This window comes from Schistocerca nitens, chromosome 8, assembly GCF_023898315.1.
Source record: "Schistocerca nitens isolate TAMUIC-IGC-003100 chromosome 8, iqSchNite1.1, whole genome shotgun sequence".
NCBI lineage: Eukaryota > Metazoa > Arthropoda > Insecta > Orthoptera > Acrididae > Schistocerca > Schistocerca nitens.
The window spans coordinates 43942404-43959048 of NC_064621.1; the positions used below are offsets into that span (position 1 = coordinate 43942404).

The 16645-nt window shown below is 43.9% G+C and overlaps 1 protein-coding gene across 1 annotated transcript in view; it reads right to left on the reverse strand.

The window, feature by feature from the left end:
* Positions 1 to 14917, reverse strand: part of LOC126198841 (myrosinase 1-like) — a 151670-nt gene extending 136753 nt beyond the window's left edge. Inside the window, exon 1 of the mRNA XM_049935423.1 lies at positions 14716 to 14917. Within this exon, the coding sequence (XP_049791380.1) occupies positions 14716 to 14884 (169 nt within the window). The 5' untranslated portion in view covers positions 14885 to 14917. The remainder of the gene's footprint in view (positions 1 to 14715) is intronic.
* Positions 14918 to 16645: the final 1728 nt, after the last annotated feature.

Sequence of the window (16645 nt, forward strand, 5' to 3'; positions counted from 1 at the left end):
GGTGATAAAATAACAATAAAGAAAAAAAAATGGCGCAGTTATTAGATCGGTTACTACTGCTACAATGGCAGGTTATCAGCATTTAAGTGCGTTTGGACATTATAATCAGCGCACGAGCAATGGGACACAGCTTCTCCGACGTAGCGATGACGTGGGGTTCGGTATTGTACTGTTCGTGACTGGAAACACGTTGTCTGATCGGACGAGCCTCGTTTCAAGTTGTATTGAGCAGACGGACGTGTACGGGCATGGAGGCAACCTGATGAATCCATGGATCTCGCATGTTAGCAGAGGACTGTTCAAGTTGGCGGACGCTCTGTAATGGTGTGGGGCATGTGCAGTTGGGGATCACTCCAACCTCCGATACGTCTAGATACGACTCCGACAGGTAACACATACATAAGCACTCTGTCTGATCGCCTGCATTCATTCACGTCCATTGTGCATTCCGATGAACTTGGGCAATTCCAGCTTGACAATACGACAAGCCACACGCCCAGAATTGCTACAGAGTGGCAACAGGAACACTCTTCTGAGTTTAAACACTTCCGATCCCCAGAGCATTATTGAGCATATCTGGGTTGTTCAGAAGAGATCTCCACCCCCTCCTACTCTTACGGACTTATGGCCAGCCCTTGAGGATTCATGGTGTCAGTACCCTCCAGCACTACTTCAGACGTAAGTCGAGTCAATGCCACGTCGTTTTGCGGCACTTTTGCGTGCTCGTGGGGGCTCTACACGATATTAGGCATGTGTATCAGTTCCTTTGGCTCTTCAGTGTGTAATATTAATTATGTATTCCCATTGTTACTTGATGGCTGAATATTACGTTGCTTAAAGAAATCGAAACAACAAGGAAATGAATGGTTGCAATATTAAGTATAAGAACACCACGCCACTGTATAGTTAGCAATTAGCACTTCATACTTTCGTTTCTTCTGCGGTTCATCACGCAGTGTTGCGAGGCTATATTTGAATTTCAAGAGCTTTGGGTTGCCCACGTTCATTACATAATGGAGCAAGTGACGTGATAATTATATTGTGTTTTCTATTGGGAATAGCTTTACGTCTGGCAGTAGCACTTGTTCTGCATGAACGTTCTGTATCGCCGTTCTTAGTCTGGTACCAAGTCTTCCTCGAAGTCACTGCCATACTTCGGTGGCTGTGCTACATGTAAATCTGCGTGTCAATGTGTCTTCTTTGTTACATTTTACACAGTTGAGGGAGAGGGTTTAGTGAATGCATGTAGCTTACTACGTACTAGAATGCTTTCATTGACAACCTTATACCACGTCGGTCTGGTATCTGTTGGTAACTGATGGATATTAATATTTTTCCAGACCTCAGGCCAATTTAAAAGAGGGTACTTGGTCTGGATTCTGTTTCGAGATCTTTTTGTAAATTGGCCACCATTTCCTTTCAGTGCACAGTTTAGCGCTCCGGCTTGTGTAGCCATTCTCAATTATTGACATTTTCAAGAAGTTAAGTTTTGGGTTTATTTTCCAATCTTAACAGGTGGTATACGGCTTTCAGGAGTAACAGCGTTTGCAAAGATATCCGTCAGATCTGGAGAATTTACTCTTGTCTCATTAATAGCACTGTTACCAGGAAGGGCTTGCAAGTTTGCTCTATAGTAGTTATGACGGTCCATCTTTCTCGCAAGGAATCTCTATTTGATCTTGAAGATATCTCTTCCTCTCGCGAATTACCCTAACTGTTGTTGCGGGGCCGGTAACGTGAATACGACATAGAAAAAACCGAATAAGTTGCAGCCGTTTACCAATTTTGTCTCTTGATGCATGTTTAAACGACGCATTAAGTGCTCTTGGACATTAGCTCTAACTTTGGGCAGCGTTGAACGCCAGCTGCAAGCCACCGTCTTCAGTGGGTATGATACGAGGTCGATCCCTACACCTAATATCTTCTTCGCTACAGAGATCCACTGCTGTTCGTCTAATTATAGAGCACTGCCAAGATTCATTGTTCGAAATTTTTTATAGTTGATAATGGCTCCAGTATCTCGGCAACAGCGGCTACAACGCTTCTGAAAGTTGCTATCTGATTCTGTAACGAAACAAACACGCTCAACTTGTCGGCTAGTGCGCTGCACTAACTTTTTCTCATAATAAAGTCAAACTCGGAATTTCACTGTTTAGTTTCTTTAACAGTGGTTCCATCACGATTGCGTGAAATTCCGTTGATAGTGGAAACCGTGTCACACCGATCGCTTAATGCCAACGAGCGCTATCTAATGATCTCTCTGAATTTATTACTAATTTCAAATGCCTGCGCTGTTCTCGATATGCTTTAGAGAAGTTAATAGAAGTTATTTCAGACTGAACAAGGCTAAGAAACAGTAAAAGTCGGAAACCCTCTTCCAACTTCTCATATAATTAGAAGAGAGAGAGCGGATATCTCATAGAATACGGAATCATGCATTTGAAGCATTGTCCAGCAGTCCGATAGCAAAATCACCAAGTTTAGATGGATTGCGAACGGAATTCTACCTCACTTATTGTGACATTCTGGAAGGCGAACTGGTTGATGTTTTTAACGATGTCTGGAACATCCGGCAACTCCTTGCAAGTTTCCAGGAAAGACTAATCGTTTTAATACCGAAGATATGTCCACCAACAATCATAGAATCTTTGAGGCCAACAACTTGGATGTATGCAGGTTATGAAATTTTGGCTCAAGTATTAACTCCGCACTAATGGAAGTAATGAAAATCTTGACAAGAGAGGAGCAGATGTGCTCTGTTCTCGGAAGTAGTACCATACACGCACACCAAGTGACTTGCGTAATACACTCCTGGAAATTGAAATAAGAACACCGTGAATTCATTGTCCCAGGAAGGGGAAACTTTATTGACACATTCCTGGGGTCAGATACATCACATGATCACACTGACAGAACCACAGGCACATAGACACAGGCAACAGAGCATGCACAATGTCGGCACTAGTACAGTGTATATCCACCTTTCGCAGCAATGCAGGCTGCTATTCTCCCATGGAGACGATCGTAGAGATGCTGCATGTAGTCCTGTGGAACGGCTTGCCATGCCATTTCCACCTGGCGCCTCAGTTGGACCAGCGTTCGTGCTGGACGTGCAGACCGCGTGAGACGACGCTTCATCCAGTCCCAAACATGCTCAATGGGGGACAGATCCGGAGATCTTGCTGGCCAGGGTAGTTGACTTACACCTTCTAGAGCACGTTGGGTGGCACGGGATACATGCGGACGTGCATAGTCCTGTAGGAACAGCAAGTTCCCTTGCCGGTCTGGGAATGGTAGAACGATGGGTTCGATGACGGTTTGGATGTACCGTGCACTATTCAGTATCCCCTCGACGATCACCAGTGGTGTACGGCCAGTGTAGGAGATCGCTCCCCACACCACGATGCCGGGTGTTGGCCCTGTGTGCCTCGGTCGTATGCAGTCCTGATTGTGGCGCTCACCTGCACGGCGCCAAACACGCATACGACCATCATTGGCACCAAGGCAGAAGCGACTCTCATCGCTGAAGACGACACGTCTCCATTCGTCCCTCCATTCACGCCTGTCGCGACACCACTGGAGGCGGGCTGCACGATGTTGGGGCGTGAGCGGAAGACGGCCTAACGGTGTGCGGGACCGTAGCCCAGCTTCATGGAGACGGTTGCGAATGGTCCTCGCCGATACCCCAGGAGCAACAGTGTCCCTAATTTGCTGGGAAGTGGCGGTGCGGTCCCCTACGGCACTGCGTAGGATCCTACGGTCTTGGCGTGCATCCGTGCGTCGCTGCGGTCCGGTCCCAGATCGACGGGCACGTGCACCTTCCGCCGACCACTGGCGACAACATCGATGTACTGTGGAGACCTCACGCCCCACGTGTTGAGCAATTCGGCGGTACGTCCACCCGGCCTCCCGCATGCCCACTATACGCCCTCGCTCAAAGTCCGTCAACTGCACATACGGTTCACGTCCACGCTGTCGCGGCATGCTACCAGTGTTAAAGACTGCGATGGAGCTCCGTATGCCACGGCAAACTGGCTGACACTGACGGCGGCGGTGCACAAATGCTGCGCAGCTAGCGCCATTCGACGGCCAACACCGCGGGTCCTGGTGTGTCCGCTGTGCCGTGCGTGTGATCATTGCTTGTACAGCCCTCTCGCAGTGTCCGGAGCAAGTATGGTGGGTCTGACACACCGGTGTCAATGTGTTCTTTTTTCCATTTCCAGGAGTGTATAATGTACTAGAAATAACGGACATTTGCAAATTAAACTTCTCTAAAGCATTTCACGGGGTCTCCCATAATTGTGTTCTTAAAAAAAAAATAAAAAATAAAAAATCCTAGATTCCCCAATGCGACATTTTTGTCACAATTTAACAGGAATGGGCAGACATACTGCATGTCTGTCGATAAAGATTCCAAATATACGTTAAATGAAACTCGTCATGCTGGTGTAAATCTGAGTGAGTTTGTACTAAAGAAGAAACTATTCGTACACCTAAATAAAGGAAGGCATTTTACGTGTGACAACTTCTTCACTTTCACTATCATGCCATTTGGAAACAAAGTCAACAAGCGTGTTTATTAGAATAAACAAAATTCCAAAAGAAGTGTCTAAGCGTGTGCATAAAGCTCGTGAGAACCCATACAAGACTGTAGCTTTCAAAAACGACGATATGATCCTCCATGTGTATCAAAGAGAGCCAGGAAAGATTGTAACCGTTGTCAGTTGCTTCCATCCAGCTTTATAGTTTGCAGGAAGTCAAATCCTGGCGCAGGGACATGTTACAAATAATTATATATGGCCCTCAAATATTCAGTGAAAGAATAACTATAATAAAGATAACTTTTTATACATTTTAGATCAATGGCTGTGTGTCCTACTGCGGTGTAACAAACATCAAAACAACAAACGAGATTTTTCACTCAAGCTGGCCAAGCATCACACATAGGCGGAAGTCATCTGCCAGGTGTGAAAATCTTGCCAAGACAAGAAAGTAGGTATAGATGTGCTTTGTGTGAAAAACCAGCTTGCAGGAAATGTGTTGTTACAAGTTCCTATGTTGGTGCAGACTGCAAAGCTCAGTCTACAGACAGTGATGATCCGTAGGTACCTGAAAGAAACACATTTACTTGCACAGATCGCAACGTTCATTTATAGACACTGTGTGCGAAAATGTAGACCTGTATTAGAATATGGCAAGATATTGATTCTGTGTTATCTGTTCTAGCTTACTTGCAGAAATCATCATTTTTTACTGAAAGCTTTTTGATTTGGCTGTAGTTCTATAGAAATGCAAAATTTCTTCACGATATTACGAACAGTTTTCAAGTGTATGCGTATTTAAGTTGATGCAGGCAAGAAATAAGAAAATATTCGATGTCTAGACTTAAAACAAAAGAAAACAGACCATTAGTGTGACTATTTGTTAAAAAAAACCTCACCCCGTAAAATAAAGAAAAGAAGTCTACGAACAAGATGTGAACGTATCGGCTACATATGGGACATTTGTGTCCCGACGACGGTTTTAGGTGGTTCGAAAAATCTGTATTAAGTGTGTGTAGAGATCTCGAAGACAAAGGAAAATAAATCAGAACGCTTCTTCGAGTCATGCCTGTTACAACCGCAGCGTCTTCAGTTTTGGTTTCGCATGCCCCATCCTCCACTGCAGTTTGTTGGGTATCTCCTAATATTTGTTATGGAATCCCTCCATGTTCTAAACAGCATCTCCAATGATCTATATCGCTGAGTGAGTTGCTGTCTAGTTTCCAATAGACCCTGCCGGGAAAGTACTGCTGTTTTGCCAAATTAATTCTGGATGTGTAGGCACAGTGATCCGAAAATTTTACTGGCCATATTTCAGCAGATGTGACATTAATAGCTGTATCTCGTGACTCGTAGATCCCATTAATTCTACTTTCCGAAGTGCTGGTGACATAGGTGTAGGCCATTGTGTCGTCGTTTGCAATCTCCCAGATGTTCCGCATACTTAGTTTTGTAATGATATGCTCCAGCTCTGCTCACTTGTTGTAAGTTGGAGTTTGGTCCCTTTGGTTAATGCCACAATTAAAAACTCCTGAGTTTCAACTTTGTTCCACGTCATCGGCTAAACAGGCACAACTTCGTGTTTAATGAACTTAGCATCTGTGAAGTTTTTATAGTTACTTCCAGACGGAGTGTATGCATTTAAGAAATGTGTCCCTGTTGCGGACATTGTTAACGCCCGTCTTTTTACAACCTTCCAGTTTCTACAGATGGTGTACCATCCTTTGTTAATCTACATATATCATAATTCTCGCCTGAAATTGAGATGGTAGAAACTTCCGTTAGTAATGTTGTGTCTTATACAGTTGCATATAAAAACTGTTGAAGACACACCAGTTTTAACCACGAAGAGATTTTGCTATCGTTGAAAGTGCAGACTTTAGGGTTCTGCAACGATTTCTGACGATAGCTGACGATTTCTTGATAGTCAGTTTCGGCTTTTGTTTTAATTTTTGTGATTAGATTTGGTTTCGCGTCTCTTTTTCTGATTTTACGCTTACTTTCAGTAGTCACAACAATACCCTGTTTCGGTCCTTTCTTTTCGTCTTCCCCTTTCTTCATAGGGCGCGGGGTAGCTGCCTGGTTTGAGGCGCCTTGACATGGTTCGCGCGGCTCCCCCCGTCGGAGGTTCGAGTCCTCCCTCGGACGTGTTTAAGCTGGATTAAGTAATGTGTAAGCCTAGGGACTGATGACCTCTGCACTTTGGTCCTACTGGAACTTAGGGTGTACCGTGTGGGGGGATCTTCTGGAGCCTGACACACTACTCTCACCTAGGTCAGTATTTGACTGTGTAAGAGGTCTTGTTCTATTTTTTCCTGCGCTTTTTCGGTGCTAGTCCCTGATATCCTCCTTTTATGTGGTTCGTTCTTTCTGTCAATATGTAGTCCTACACGTTGAGCTACAGTTGTCTTCTTTTGTAGCTCCTCTGCTAAGTGAACTTCTTCTGTGTCTGTTTCTGTGGAATGGATATTACTCTGCACTTCAGAGTTTGTTACAGATTCTTCAAGCAACGCAACGATTTGATTTGCTTCCACCCAGAAATTTGTGAAATTGAGTTTCGGTCTTGGCCTACTCACGTTCGCATTAGTGTCTGCTACGTCACGTGGCTCATGATTTCGTGTTTCAACACTGTCTGAGTAAGGTGCACTGTTGAACTCAACTAGGAGGCTAGACAGATCCTGAATACTTGCTGCTGAAGCTGTTTTCCTGTTATTAATGTCAGATCGATTCTCTACAGTGTTTCTGTCCTGTGCTGCATCATCGGAATCACGAACTGCGTCCTCAACTCCTCACGGTTCCCAGCTGAGACAGCAGTGTTTACATCTGAATCTCTTGTTATACCCGCAACCCGATCAGAAAATAGAGGATGACCTTCGGCAATATTTATTTACATATGAAGTTTCCGTCTCTAGTAGTCCTGCTTAACATGGTCGGTTTGGTTACATATGAAACACAATGAGAGCTGCCCCAGATACGTTACATAGCCCTGATAGTTCCTCGAGTCGATCACTGATTGAACTAGCTTTTTCACCTCCAATTTTACTGATCGTATATGACTGGGAACAGGAAACTGTTAATAGTCAGCCCATACCTTATTTTAAATACCACAAATGTAACTTTCGTCTCATAACTTCGTTCGGCAATTCCACTAGTATATTAAACACTTCGGGCACGTTGCCTTCTATACAGCGACAGAAAACTTGAAGTTCGGAAGTTAGTACCATGTCAATATTTCGTGAAGAGTACCAAACAACACGTTCGTAAACTGGAAGAAAGTTAATTTTGTAATAAATTATAGACTGTTGCGCTGTATACTATTCACTTGATCTCTAGTAAGTCTGAGACTGATCGTTACTTACTGCTCGTTTTCTAAGACTGTAGGCTGCTCGTTATCCTTTGAGAATTCAAGTTTGAAAGTATTCTTTCTGGGGTGTGTTTCCATTGCAGTTGCACTATTGAAATAGTGAAGATCCACGTAAACAACACTTGCCGGGAACGGTTATCAACCTGAAAAGATCGCTAAGTAAAGACACTTGAGAACCGCACAATATCAGCAAGTAAACACAAGCTACACGCTCGAGTGTCCGTCCGCCGCGACCTTCACATTAGCACTCTTCAGATTAGCACCCTTCTAACCATTACGCCACGACAGACAGGCTCCAATGCACTCTCCTTGAATATGTGCTCGTCGAAGACGATTTTGTCGATCTTATCTTCATTCTAAAACGTGCGAAGCTATCATCTCAACTTGCAAAAGACGGGGACGAGGACCGAGTTGGCAGAACTGGTATTTCATTGTTAGTTAAGCCTGAATGATAGATAGTGATCACTTATAAACGCATTATTAAAACCCTCTGTGCTTCGTGTTTGTTGGTATCCAGATGCTGTCACTGCAATTCAGATGTTCTGTCTGGTCCATAATATGTGTCGTGACGTAATCAATCCTTAAGATACGGGGCATAAGTGAATATAATGACCGTCGGATAGCTTCCATTTCCTGAATCAATGACCCACTTCCTCTGTCTCATGACACGCTCTGGCCCAATTTTATGCTACTGTTCCCAAATGATCCGTTTTTCCGCCGTTTCGTCTACAGTGTCCCAGTATTTTTGCTGTTGAGTGTCTCTTATGGCCCTCCTAACAGAGTGGAGTGGTCTGCCCGAATCACTTTTCTCGGCGCACAATTCCTATAGAAGTTGAAGGTGCATGAAGTGTTTCGTCTATATATCCTTATTATAATGTAAACGATGATTATTGTAAATATCAGATCTGAAACAAATGGATGCTAGTATACCATTGAGGGGTTACTTGCATTATTGATAATTAAATCTCAATTATTATACTTTGAGATTTGGCGCTCTGGCTCCTGTGGTGGCAGCCATCCATGTTATCCTCCTACTAAACTAGCGCAATTCTTCACGGAAATTGTACTCATTGTACCATATGTTTTCGGTCTCTCAAGCCTCAGCTAACACAATAAAGCTATGTAGTGGTGGTTACGATGGAATATTATGGTTCTACAGCCAGAAATGTCGCAAGATAAGCTTAAAAACTCATCGCTGAGAGAGCTAAATGCTTTTTCATGATCGTGTTCCAGAAGGATTTCGGGGTTAAAAAGGCTATGGGATGAGTGTATAATATCCAATGCGGACTATTTTGAAAGATATAGCATTAATATAGAGGAATAAATAATTTTTTTTCCAGAAATAGAAAAATTTTTCTTTTCCACGTATATCGTATGTTAAAATCGCGTGCATACTTAACGATGAATGACACATTATCAAGGGGAAGTATGCAAGTGCACGAAATTTTTAATACATTTATTCTTACAGTCTGAACCGCAGCTGAGCTGTTTGATGTTCCCGTGCGGTTCTAGGCGCTGCAGTCCGGAACCGTGTGACCGCTACGGTCGCAGGTTCGAATCCTGATCCGGCCATGGATGTTTGTGATGTCCTTAGGTTAGTTAGGTTTAACTAGTTCTAAGTTCTAGAGGACTAATGACCTCAGAAGTTAAGTCCCATAGTGCTCAGAGCCATTTGAACCACTTTTTTTTTTTTTTTTTTTGGATGTTCAAATGTGTGTGAAACTTTTGGGACTTAACTGCAAAGGTCATCAGTCCCTAAGCTTACACACTACATAACCTAAATTATCCTAAGGACAAACACACACACCCATGCCCGAGGGAGGACTCGAAACTCCGGCGGGACCAGCCGCACAGTCCATGACTGCAGCGCCTTAGACCGCTCGGCTAATCCCGCGCGGCCTACAATTTTAAAATATAATAGATATGTATTTAGCAATGTGAATGTAGGCGACACAGGAGTATGGCTCGACATCGTCAGAACCAGAATACAACTTGGTCGCGTTATGCGACTGGTTGGTTGTAGCAGACGCGCGGATCAGTCCCGAAAAGCACAATTTGGCTCAAGGTTCGCCCTGCGGAATGTAGCCAGATAGCCACAGCACTCCCTCCGATGGCGAAGATGGACGCAGTGAAGAGGCTTGACATCGCTTAATTCCGTACAAATGAAACGTAACGTGGTTGATAAATTAAGGAGAAAATCAATAAATATTGGTAGGGAATCAAACAATGCAATACTGTTACATATTATAATAGGTGAAAAGTGCCATTAAAAAACACTCGATGCTGATACATTTCATTGTTATGTAAGGAAATATCAAAACTAGATAACAAGGCGAACCAACTCAAAACTGAGAGCACTTTCGTTACGAGCTATGTACCACTGCAATAATTCATCATTACAGAAATAACCGCCGTCAGAAACGAGTGAAATAATCTAAATTAAAACCACGTTGCCGTTTAATAACTTATTAGCACCTTACAATTAATTAGAAAAATAGACCGCACAGAGAAAGGCATAGGTGGTCAATAAAGAAATATCAAACGAAGAAATACTTCAACCGACGTACATACTCACTTTTTCCTACATTCGTACTATGTTTTTATGAATATGTTGCGTGCTGTCGAAGAAACTGCGATTAGAAACGCGTATTTCTGGAGACATTTGTAAAGGCTGATCAGAGAGTTTTCCGGTAGACGGCGTTGCTGCAGCTTGTATGCAACGTAGCGCAACTACTACGCCGGCATACAAGCATCGTTATATACTGGGTGATCAAAAAGTCAGTATAAATTTGAAAACTTAATAAACCACGGAATAATGTAGATGGAGAGGTAAAAATCGGCGCACATGCTTGGAATGACATGGGGTTTCATTAGAACCGAAAAAAAATCACAAAATGTCCGACAGATGGCGCTGGACAGCAAAACGTCAGTGACTGCGCATGACAATCGTGTATAAAAGGAGCTGTAATGAGAGAGAGAATATCCCCCTCCCCCTTCCTCCCTCCCCCTCTCTCTCCTTTGCCCATGGCATCTCTGCTCTCCCCTCTCGCTCTCCCACTCCCCTTCCTCCTCCTCCTCTCTTGGCAGGTCCCCGGACTCGCACACGCACAGTGAACGTTCGCGCGCCGGAGATCATCGCCTTCTGTGTCTCGTGTGTGTGACGTCGTTTAATGTTTTTGGTGTCCGCCGTCCCACTACTACGTTCACTTGTGCCGTCGGATTCGTCAGTGTTCTGTGCGCCGTGCCAACGTGTTTTCAGTGTTGTTATCGTCACATGTGAACGACTCCGTGTTTTTTGTGTCTCTGTGACCTCTCTCTTTTGCCCGTCACTTTGTTCATTATCATTCTCCGTTTTTATACTATTGTACACACTATGGCTGAAGAGCGGCGTAGTGTGCCGCTGCCAGCCTACCTGATTTGTACAGGTTTTAAAATAACAATAAAGTAAAAAGAAAAAAAAAAACAAAGAGAGAGGATCAGATGCGCCAGCAGTCGCAGGATGTTGACGTTACCTGAAAAGGCGCATTTAGTGAAGCTGTATTATTAGAATGGGGAATGTGCTAGATCAGCGTTACGATACTAGCGCCATAGGGAGAGGATTCGAACGGGTAAAGGTCCGTTGACAAATGCAGCTGTGGCGAGAATGATTTCGAAGTTCGAAGCCATGGGTTGTTTAGACGATAGACCCCGTAGAGGCCGACCGAGCACAAGGCGTAATGCTGCTAAGACAGTTCAGGAAGAAATGGAGACTGTAGCGGGTTCGTCTATGCACGGGGAAGCCAGCGCTCGTGCAGTGCCACGTCGCAACGGCATTCCATACACTACTGTTTGGTTGGCACTTAGGCGTACCCTCCTATGCTATCCGTACAAAATCCATCGGCATCATGAACTGTTACTTGGCGATTTAGTGATGCGGAGGGCATTTGCGGTGTGGGCGTTTCAAAAGATGGCGGAAGATGACGATTGGTTGAGTAAGCGCAGTCGCTGTCGTTTTACTGTCCAGCGCCATCTGCCGGACATTTTGTGATGCTTTTTTGGTTCTAATGAAACCCCATGTCATTCCAAGCATGTGTGCCGATTTTTACCTCTCCATCTACATTATTCCGTGGTTTATTAAGTTTTCAAATTTATACTGACTTTTTGATCACCCAGTATATAACGATGCTTGTATGCCGGCGTAGTAGTTGCGCTACGTTGCATACAAGCTGCAGCAACGCCGTCTACCGGAAAACTTTCTGATCAGCCTTTACAAATGTCTCCAGAAATACGCGTTTCTAATCGCAGTTTCTTCGACAGCACGCAACATATTCATAAAAACATAGTACGAATGTAGGAAAAAGTGAGTATGTACGTCGGTTGAAGTATTTCTTCGTTCGATATTTCTTTATTGACCACCTATGCCTTTCTTTGTGCGGTCTATTTTTCTAATTAATTGTAAGGTGCTAATAAGTTATTAAACGGCAACGTGGTTTTAATTTAGATTATTTCACTCGTTTTTGACGGCGGTTATTTCTGTAATGATGAATTATTGCAGTGGTACATAGCTCGTAATGAAAGTGCTCTCAGTTTTGAGTTGGTTCGCCTTGTTATCTAATTTTGATATTTCCTTACATAACAATGAAATGTATCAGCATCGAGTGTTTTTTAATGGCACTTTTCACCTATTATAATATGTAATCAGTATTGCATTGTTTGATTCCCTACCAATATTTATTGACTTTCTCCTTAATTTATCAACCACGTTACGTTTCATTTGTACGGAATTAAGCGATGTCAAGCCTCTTCACTGCGTCCATCTTCGCCATCGGAGGGAGTGCTGTGGCTATCTGGCTATTGTAGACGTGCAGTGTCCATTATTAAAAACATAAATTCTGCCAGATGGTGATATTAACGTCAAAAATAGTTCCAGAATAATTAAAATCGTAGTAGCTGTTGGTCATTTTACATCATAGTTATTCCCGTGATGTCCCGTCAGTATTCTCCAGAAAAAAGAAAGAAATATATATCTACCAGAATGAGATTTTCACTCTGCAGCGGAGTGTGCGCTGATATGAAACTTCCTGGCAGATTAAAACTGTGTGCCCGACCGAGACTCGAACTCGGGACCTTTGCCTTTCGCGGGCAAGTGCTCTACCAACTGAGCTACCGAAGCACGACTCACGCCCGGTACTCACAGCTGTACTTCTGCCAGTACCTCGTCTCCTACCTTCCAAACTTTACAGAAGCACTTGCCCGCGAAGGCAAAGGTCCCGAGTTCGAGTCTCGGTCGGGCACACAGTTTTAATCTGCCAGGAAGTTTCAATATATATCTAATTTCTCTCGGCTGATAAGTCAGGTTCTTCACATGAAACACGACCCATTAGATAGCACTACTCGCGTAGAATAAAATGCTGCGTTTTCTCTCTGTTCGTATTGGTAAGTTTCTTTAGAAAATATACACTTTTTTGTTATTGATGTCAAGAGTAGAGCTTAGCTCTAGTGCGTATGTGCAGCTGAATTGCCTCTGTGAGATCTGTCACCGCTTCAGAGAAAGCGGAGGTAGGGAAGTCTTGTACTGGTGTCGTGACGGTTCAGTATTACATTTCTGCGTAATGCGACAAAATGCATTTCTTTGTATATCACAGACTTACGCAAAAGACATCCATCTGCTTTATGTTCGAAACTAAGAACATATGGAGCTATAGACAAAGGTGCTTTTTTGGATGTTCTCTGCAAGTGACAAATCAGAAAAACGTGACAGTCTCTGTTTCGGAACATGCAACCTGTATAAACCAGCTGTGACTCTGCCAGAAGCAAATAACGTTTGCTTAGATATTCAAATTGGCAGGCTCCCTTTACTACCATACAGAAGCTTATAAAGAGTGAGAGAGATAGAGAGTAATGGGACAGGAAGATTGGTAAGGGCGTAGAAAAGTGTGTGTGTGTGTGTTTGTGTGTGTGTGTGTGTGTTTGTGTGTGTGTGTGTGTGTGTGTGTGTATGTTTATGGAAGAGAGAGAGAAACAGAGAGACAGAGAGCGAGAGAAAGACGGGTGCTGCTACAACTGCAATTTGGATGTCAGTTTTATTGCTGACAAAAACAACGATAAGATCTGAGGCCCAGATGAACAAAACTTTATCGGTTTTTCAAATGTTTGATATTTTGTCAAATATAGACCGCGGTGGAAGGTTTCGGAGGAACATTGATTGCCCTCAAATTTGATACAGACACCGTTTCTGGTAACGTTTCACTTGGAATGTTTAGGTAGAATCAGTTTTCCTCACTGCATTGTGTGAGAGTAAATGGAAACAAAACAAACGGAGGGCCAGTGGCAGTTACCAAAACGGCAGAGGTGTTTCGTCTTTCCCAGGCGTACATAATGCAGGAAGACATAATATGGTAATCAATATTCTGCAAACATCTTCCTCATTGTGGTATTTCAATAAAGTTTCATTAGATTTTCATGGTTTTATTTATATATGAATTTTAACCATCCCCTGGGCTGGCGTCTTGTTTTTTCTTGATATCCAGCGATAAAGTCAATGCAAGAAACGTTTTGTCTTCATTTATAGCCTTCTCCATTAGTTTCAAAATACTCCACGACAGCCTGACAGTTACTTCTAAAATGAAGTCGAATTTGACCATCTTTGTTGGTACGTCTGGCAGCTTCTTGGACGAACTGACAGATAGAAAAGAGTGAATCTGACAGCTTGATCGTTACTGGGGGCGTTCACTAAAAGCTCGAGTTCTTTATCAAATTTGGTATGGGTTAATAACCCTTTTTATTTTTTCCATTGTTTTTTATTTTGCAGCAGTTCAGATCGTGACTCACCATCTGCGTCCCAGGCGCCCTCGGTCTGGTAGGCGGCAGTGGAAGCGCCGAAGTAAAAGTCGTCTGGGAACTGGTTGGCAGCCCCGCGTGACGCCAACGCTGATTGGGGAACTCCGAGCAACACACTCACTGCGGTCAACACCGCAACATGTAGCGCCACTCGCTGCATTTCGTGCAAAAACGGAGTCCAGTATGGCCTGGCAGTTCAACGGCGTTTATATATTAGTCACACTTGCTACCTGAGGCCGCCTCTTTCAAGTGGTTTCAACTCTGAAAAAAGAGTACTTAGATAATCGGAGAAATCAGGTGACACTTTTCACATGATTTCAAGTGGTTACAACTCTGAAAAAAGAGTACTTAGATAATCGGAGAGATCATGTGAACAGTGTCACCTGATTCTATCTCGAAAGCGTACAATCTGCACGACGTTCGCTGATAAGATTGGGAGCTGCTTCTGATGCTGCGAAGATAAAATAATTACACATGCTGCGTTGGAGGGAGAGTAAGCTGTCCTTCGCTACAGTAGATAGACGACATCGACGATGTCGTCAGGCCTTTCACTGGCCGTCGGCGCGACATGCGAGCCTCAGAGGGGTTCAAATGGTTCTGAGCACTATGGGACTCAACTACTGAGGTCATAAGTCCCCTAGAACTTAGAACTACTTAAACCTAACTAACCTAAGGACAACACAAACATCCATGCCCGAGACAGGATTTGAACCTGCGACCGTAGCGGTCGCGCGGTTCCAGACTGTAGCGCCAGAACCGCTCGGCCACAAACGGCCGGCGCCTCAGAGGGGCAAAAGTCGTGCGGGCACTGGGTCGTCCATCTGTCTCCGTGTAAGAAAGTACTGTGAGCAAGTAGAGCGGGGAAACTGACTCCGCCGATTTAACTTCTTTCTCTGTTCCGGTTTTTCGGGGCTGTAAGTTCCTCTCTTAGTCTTGTAGCTTACTGCACTCACTCCAGTAGTTGTGCACTCAGGGAGCACGTGGTAGCGATCCCCCCCCCCCCCGCCGTCCAAACACCCCACTCGATAAAATATGTCGCGACTTTTGTATCTGTATCGCTCTTGACTGTAAATTCGAAGGCGATCGCACACTGGTCTTAATCAAAATGGTTCAAATGGCCCTGAGCACTATGGGACTTAACATCTGTGGTCATAAGTCCCCTAGGACTTACAACTACTTAAACCTAACTAACCTAAGGACATCACACACATCCATGCCCGAGGCAGGATTCAAAGCTGTACTGTGAGGAAGTAGAGGGGGGAAACTGACTCCGCCGATTTAACTTCTTTCTCTGTTCCGGTTGTTCGGGGCTGTAAGTTCTGGACTGTAAGCGCCTAGAACCGCTCGTCTACACCGGCCGGCAGGTCTTAATCACACCTGGCCTTTTTGAGGTAATACTGTCATCGACAGTATATGTTGCCTTTCCGACATCAGTTATATCACGTTAGAACGACCTATGCGGAGATGAGAAATGTGATAAATGCCACAACCGCCGATGCAGCAGAGTGTACGCACCCTCCATCGCATCGTCTCACCCAGCGAGTATGAGCTGTGGTTCTGGCGCTGGACTATAATTTGTATTGTCTTGTCATCCTTATTTATGTTTTGAATGGTTACCCTAAATGAAATAAATTGACCTGTAAGTTCCACCTTCGGACAATATTTGTAGAAACAGATAGCTGGAGACGCTGTTTTACTTCTGATCTAGTTTGAGTCATATTTCCTCTGCAGGGACCTGTAACAATTTTCTTGTACTCTGTGCAAGTCCGACCAGTGCTAAGCCCTTCTGACGGTATGTCGCCATATATCATATGTGTTTCTACCATTTGCTCTCCATGTTTCGTTAAGACGAAAGACACCTATTTTTGGTAAAAGTTGTCTTTCTTCTGGTTTATTCTGAAACTGACGTCTTTCAGATGCA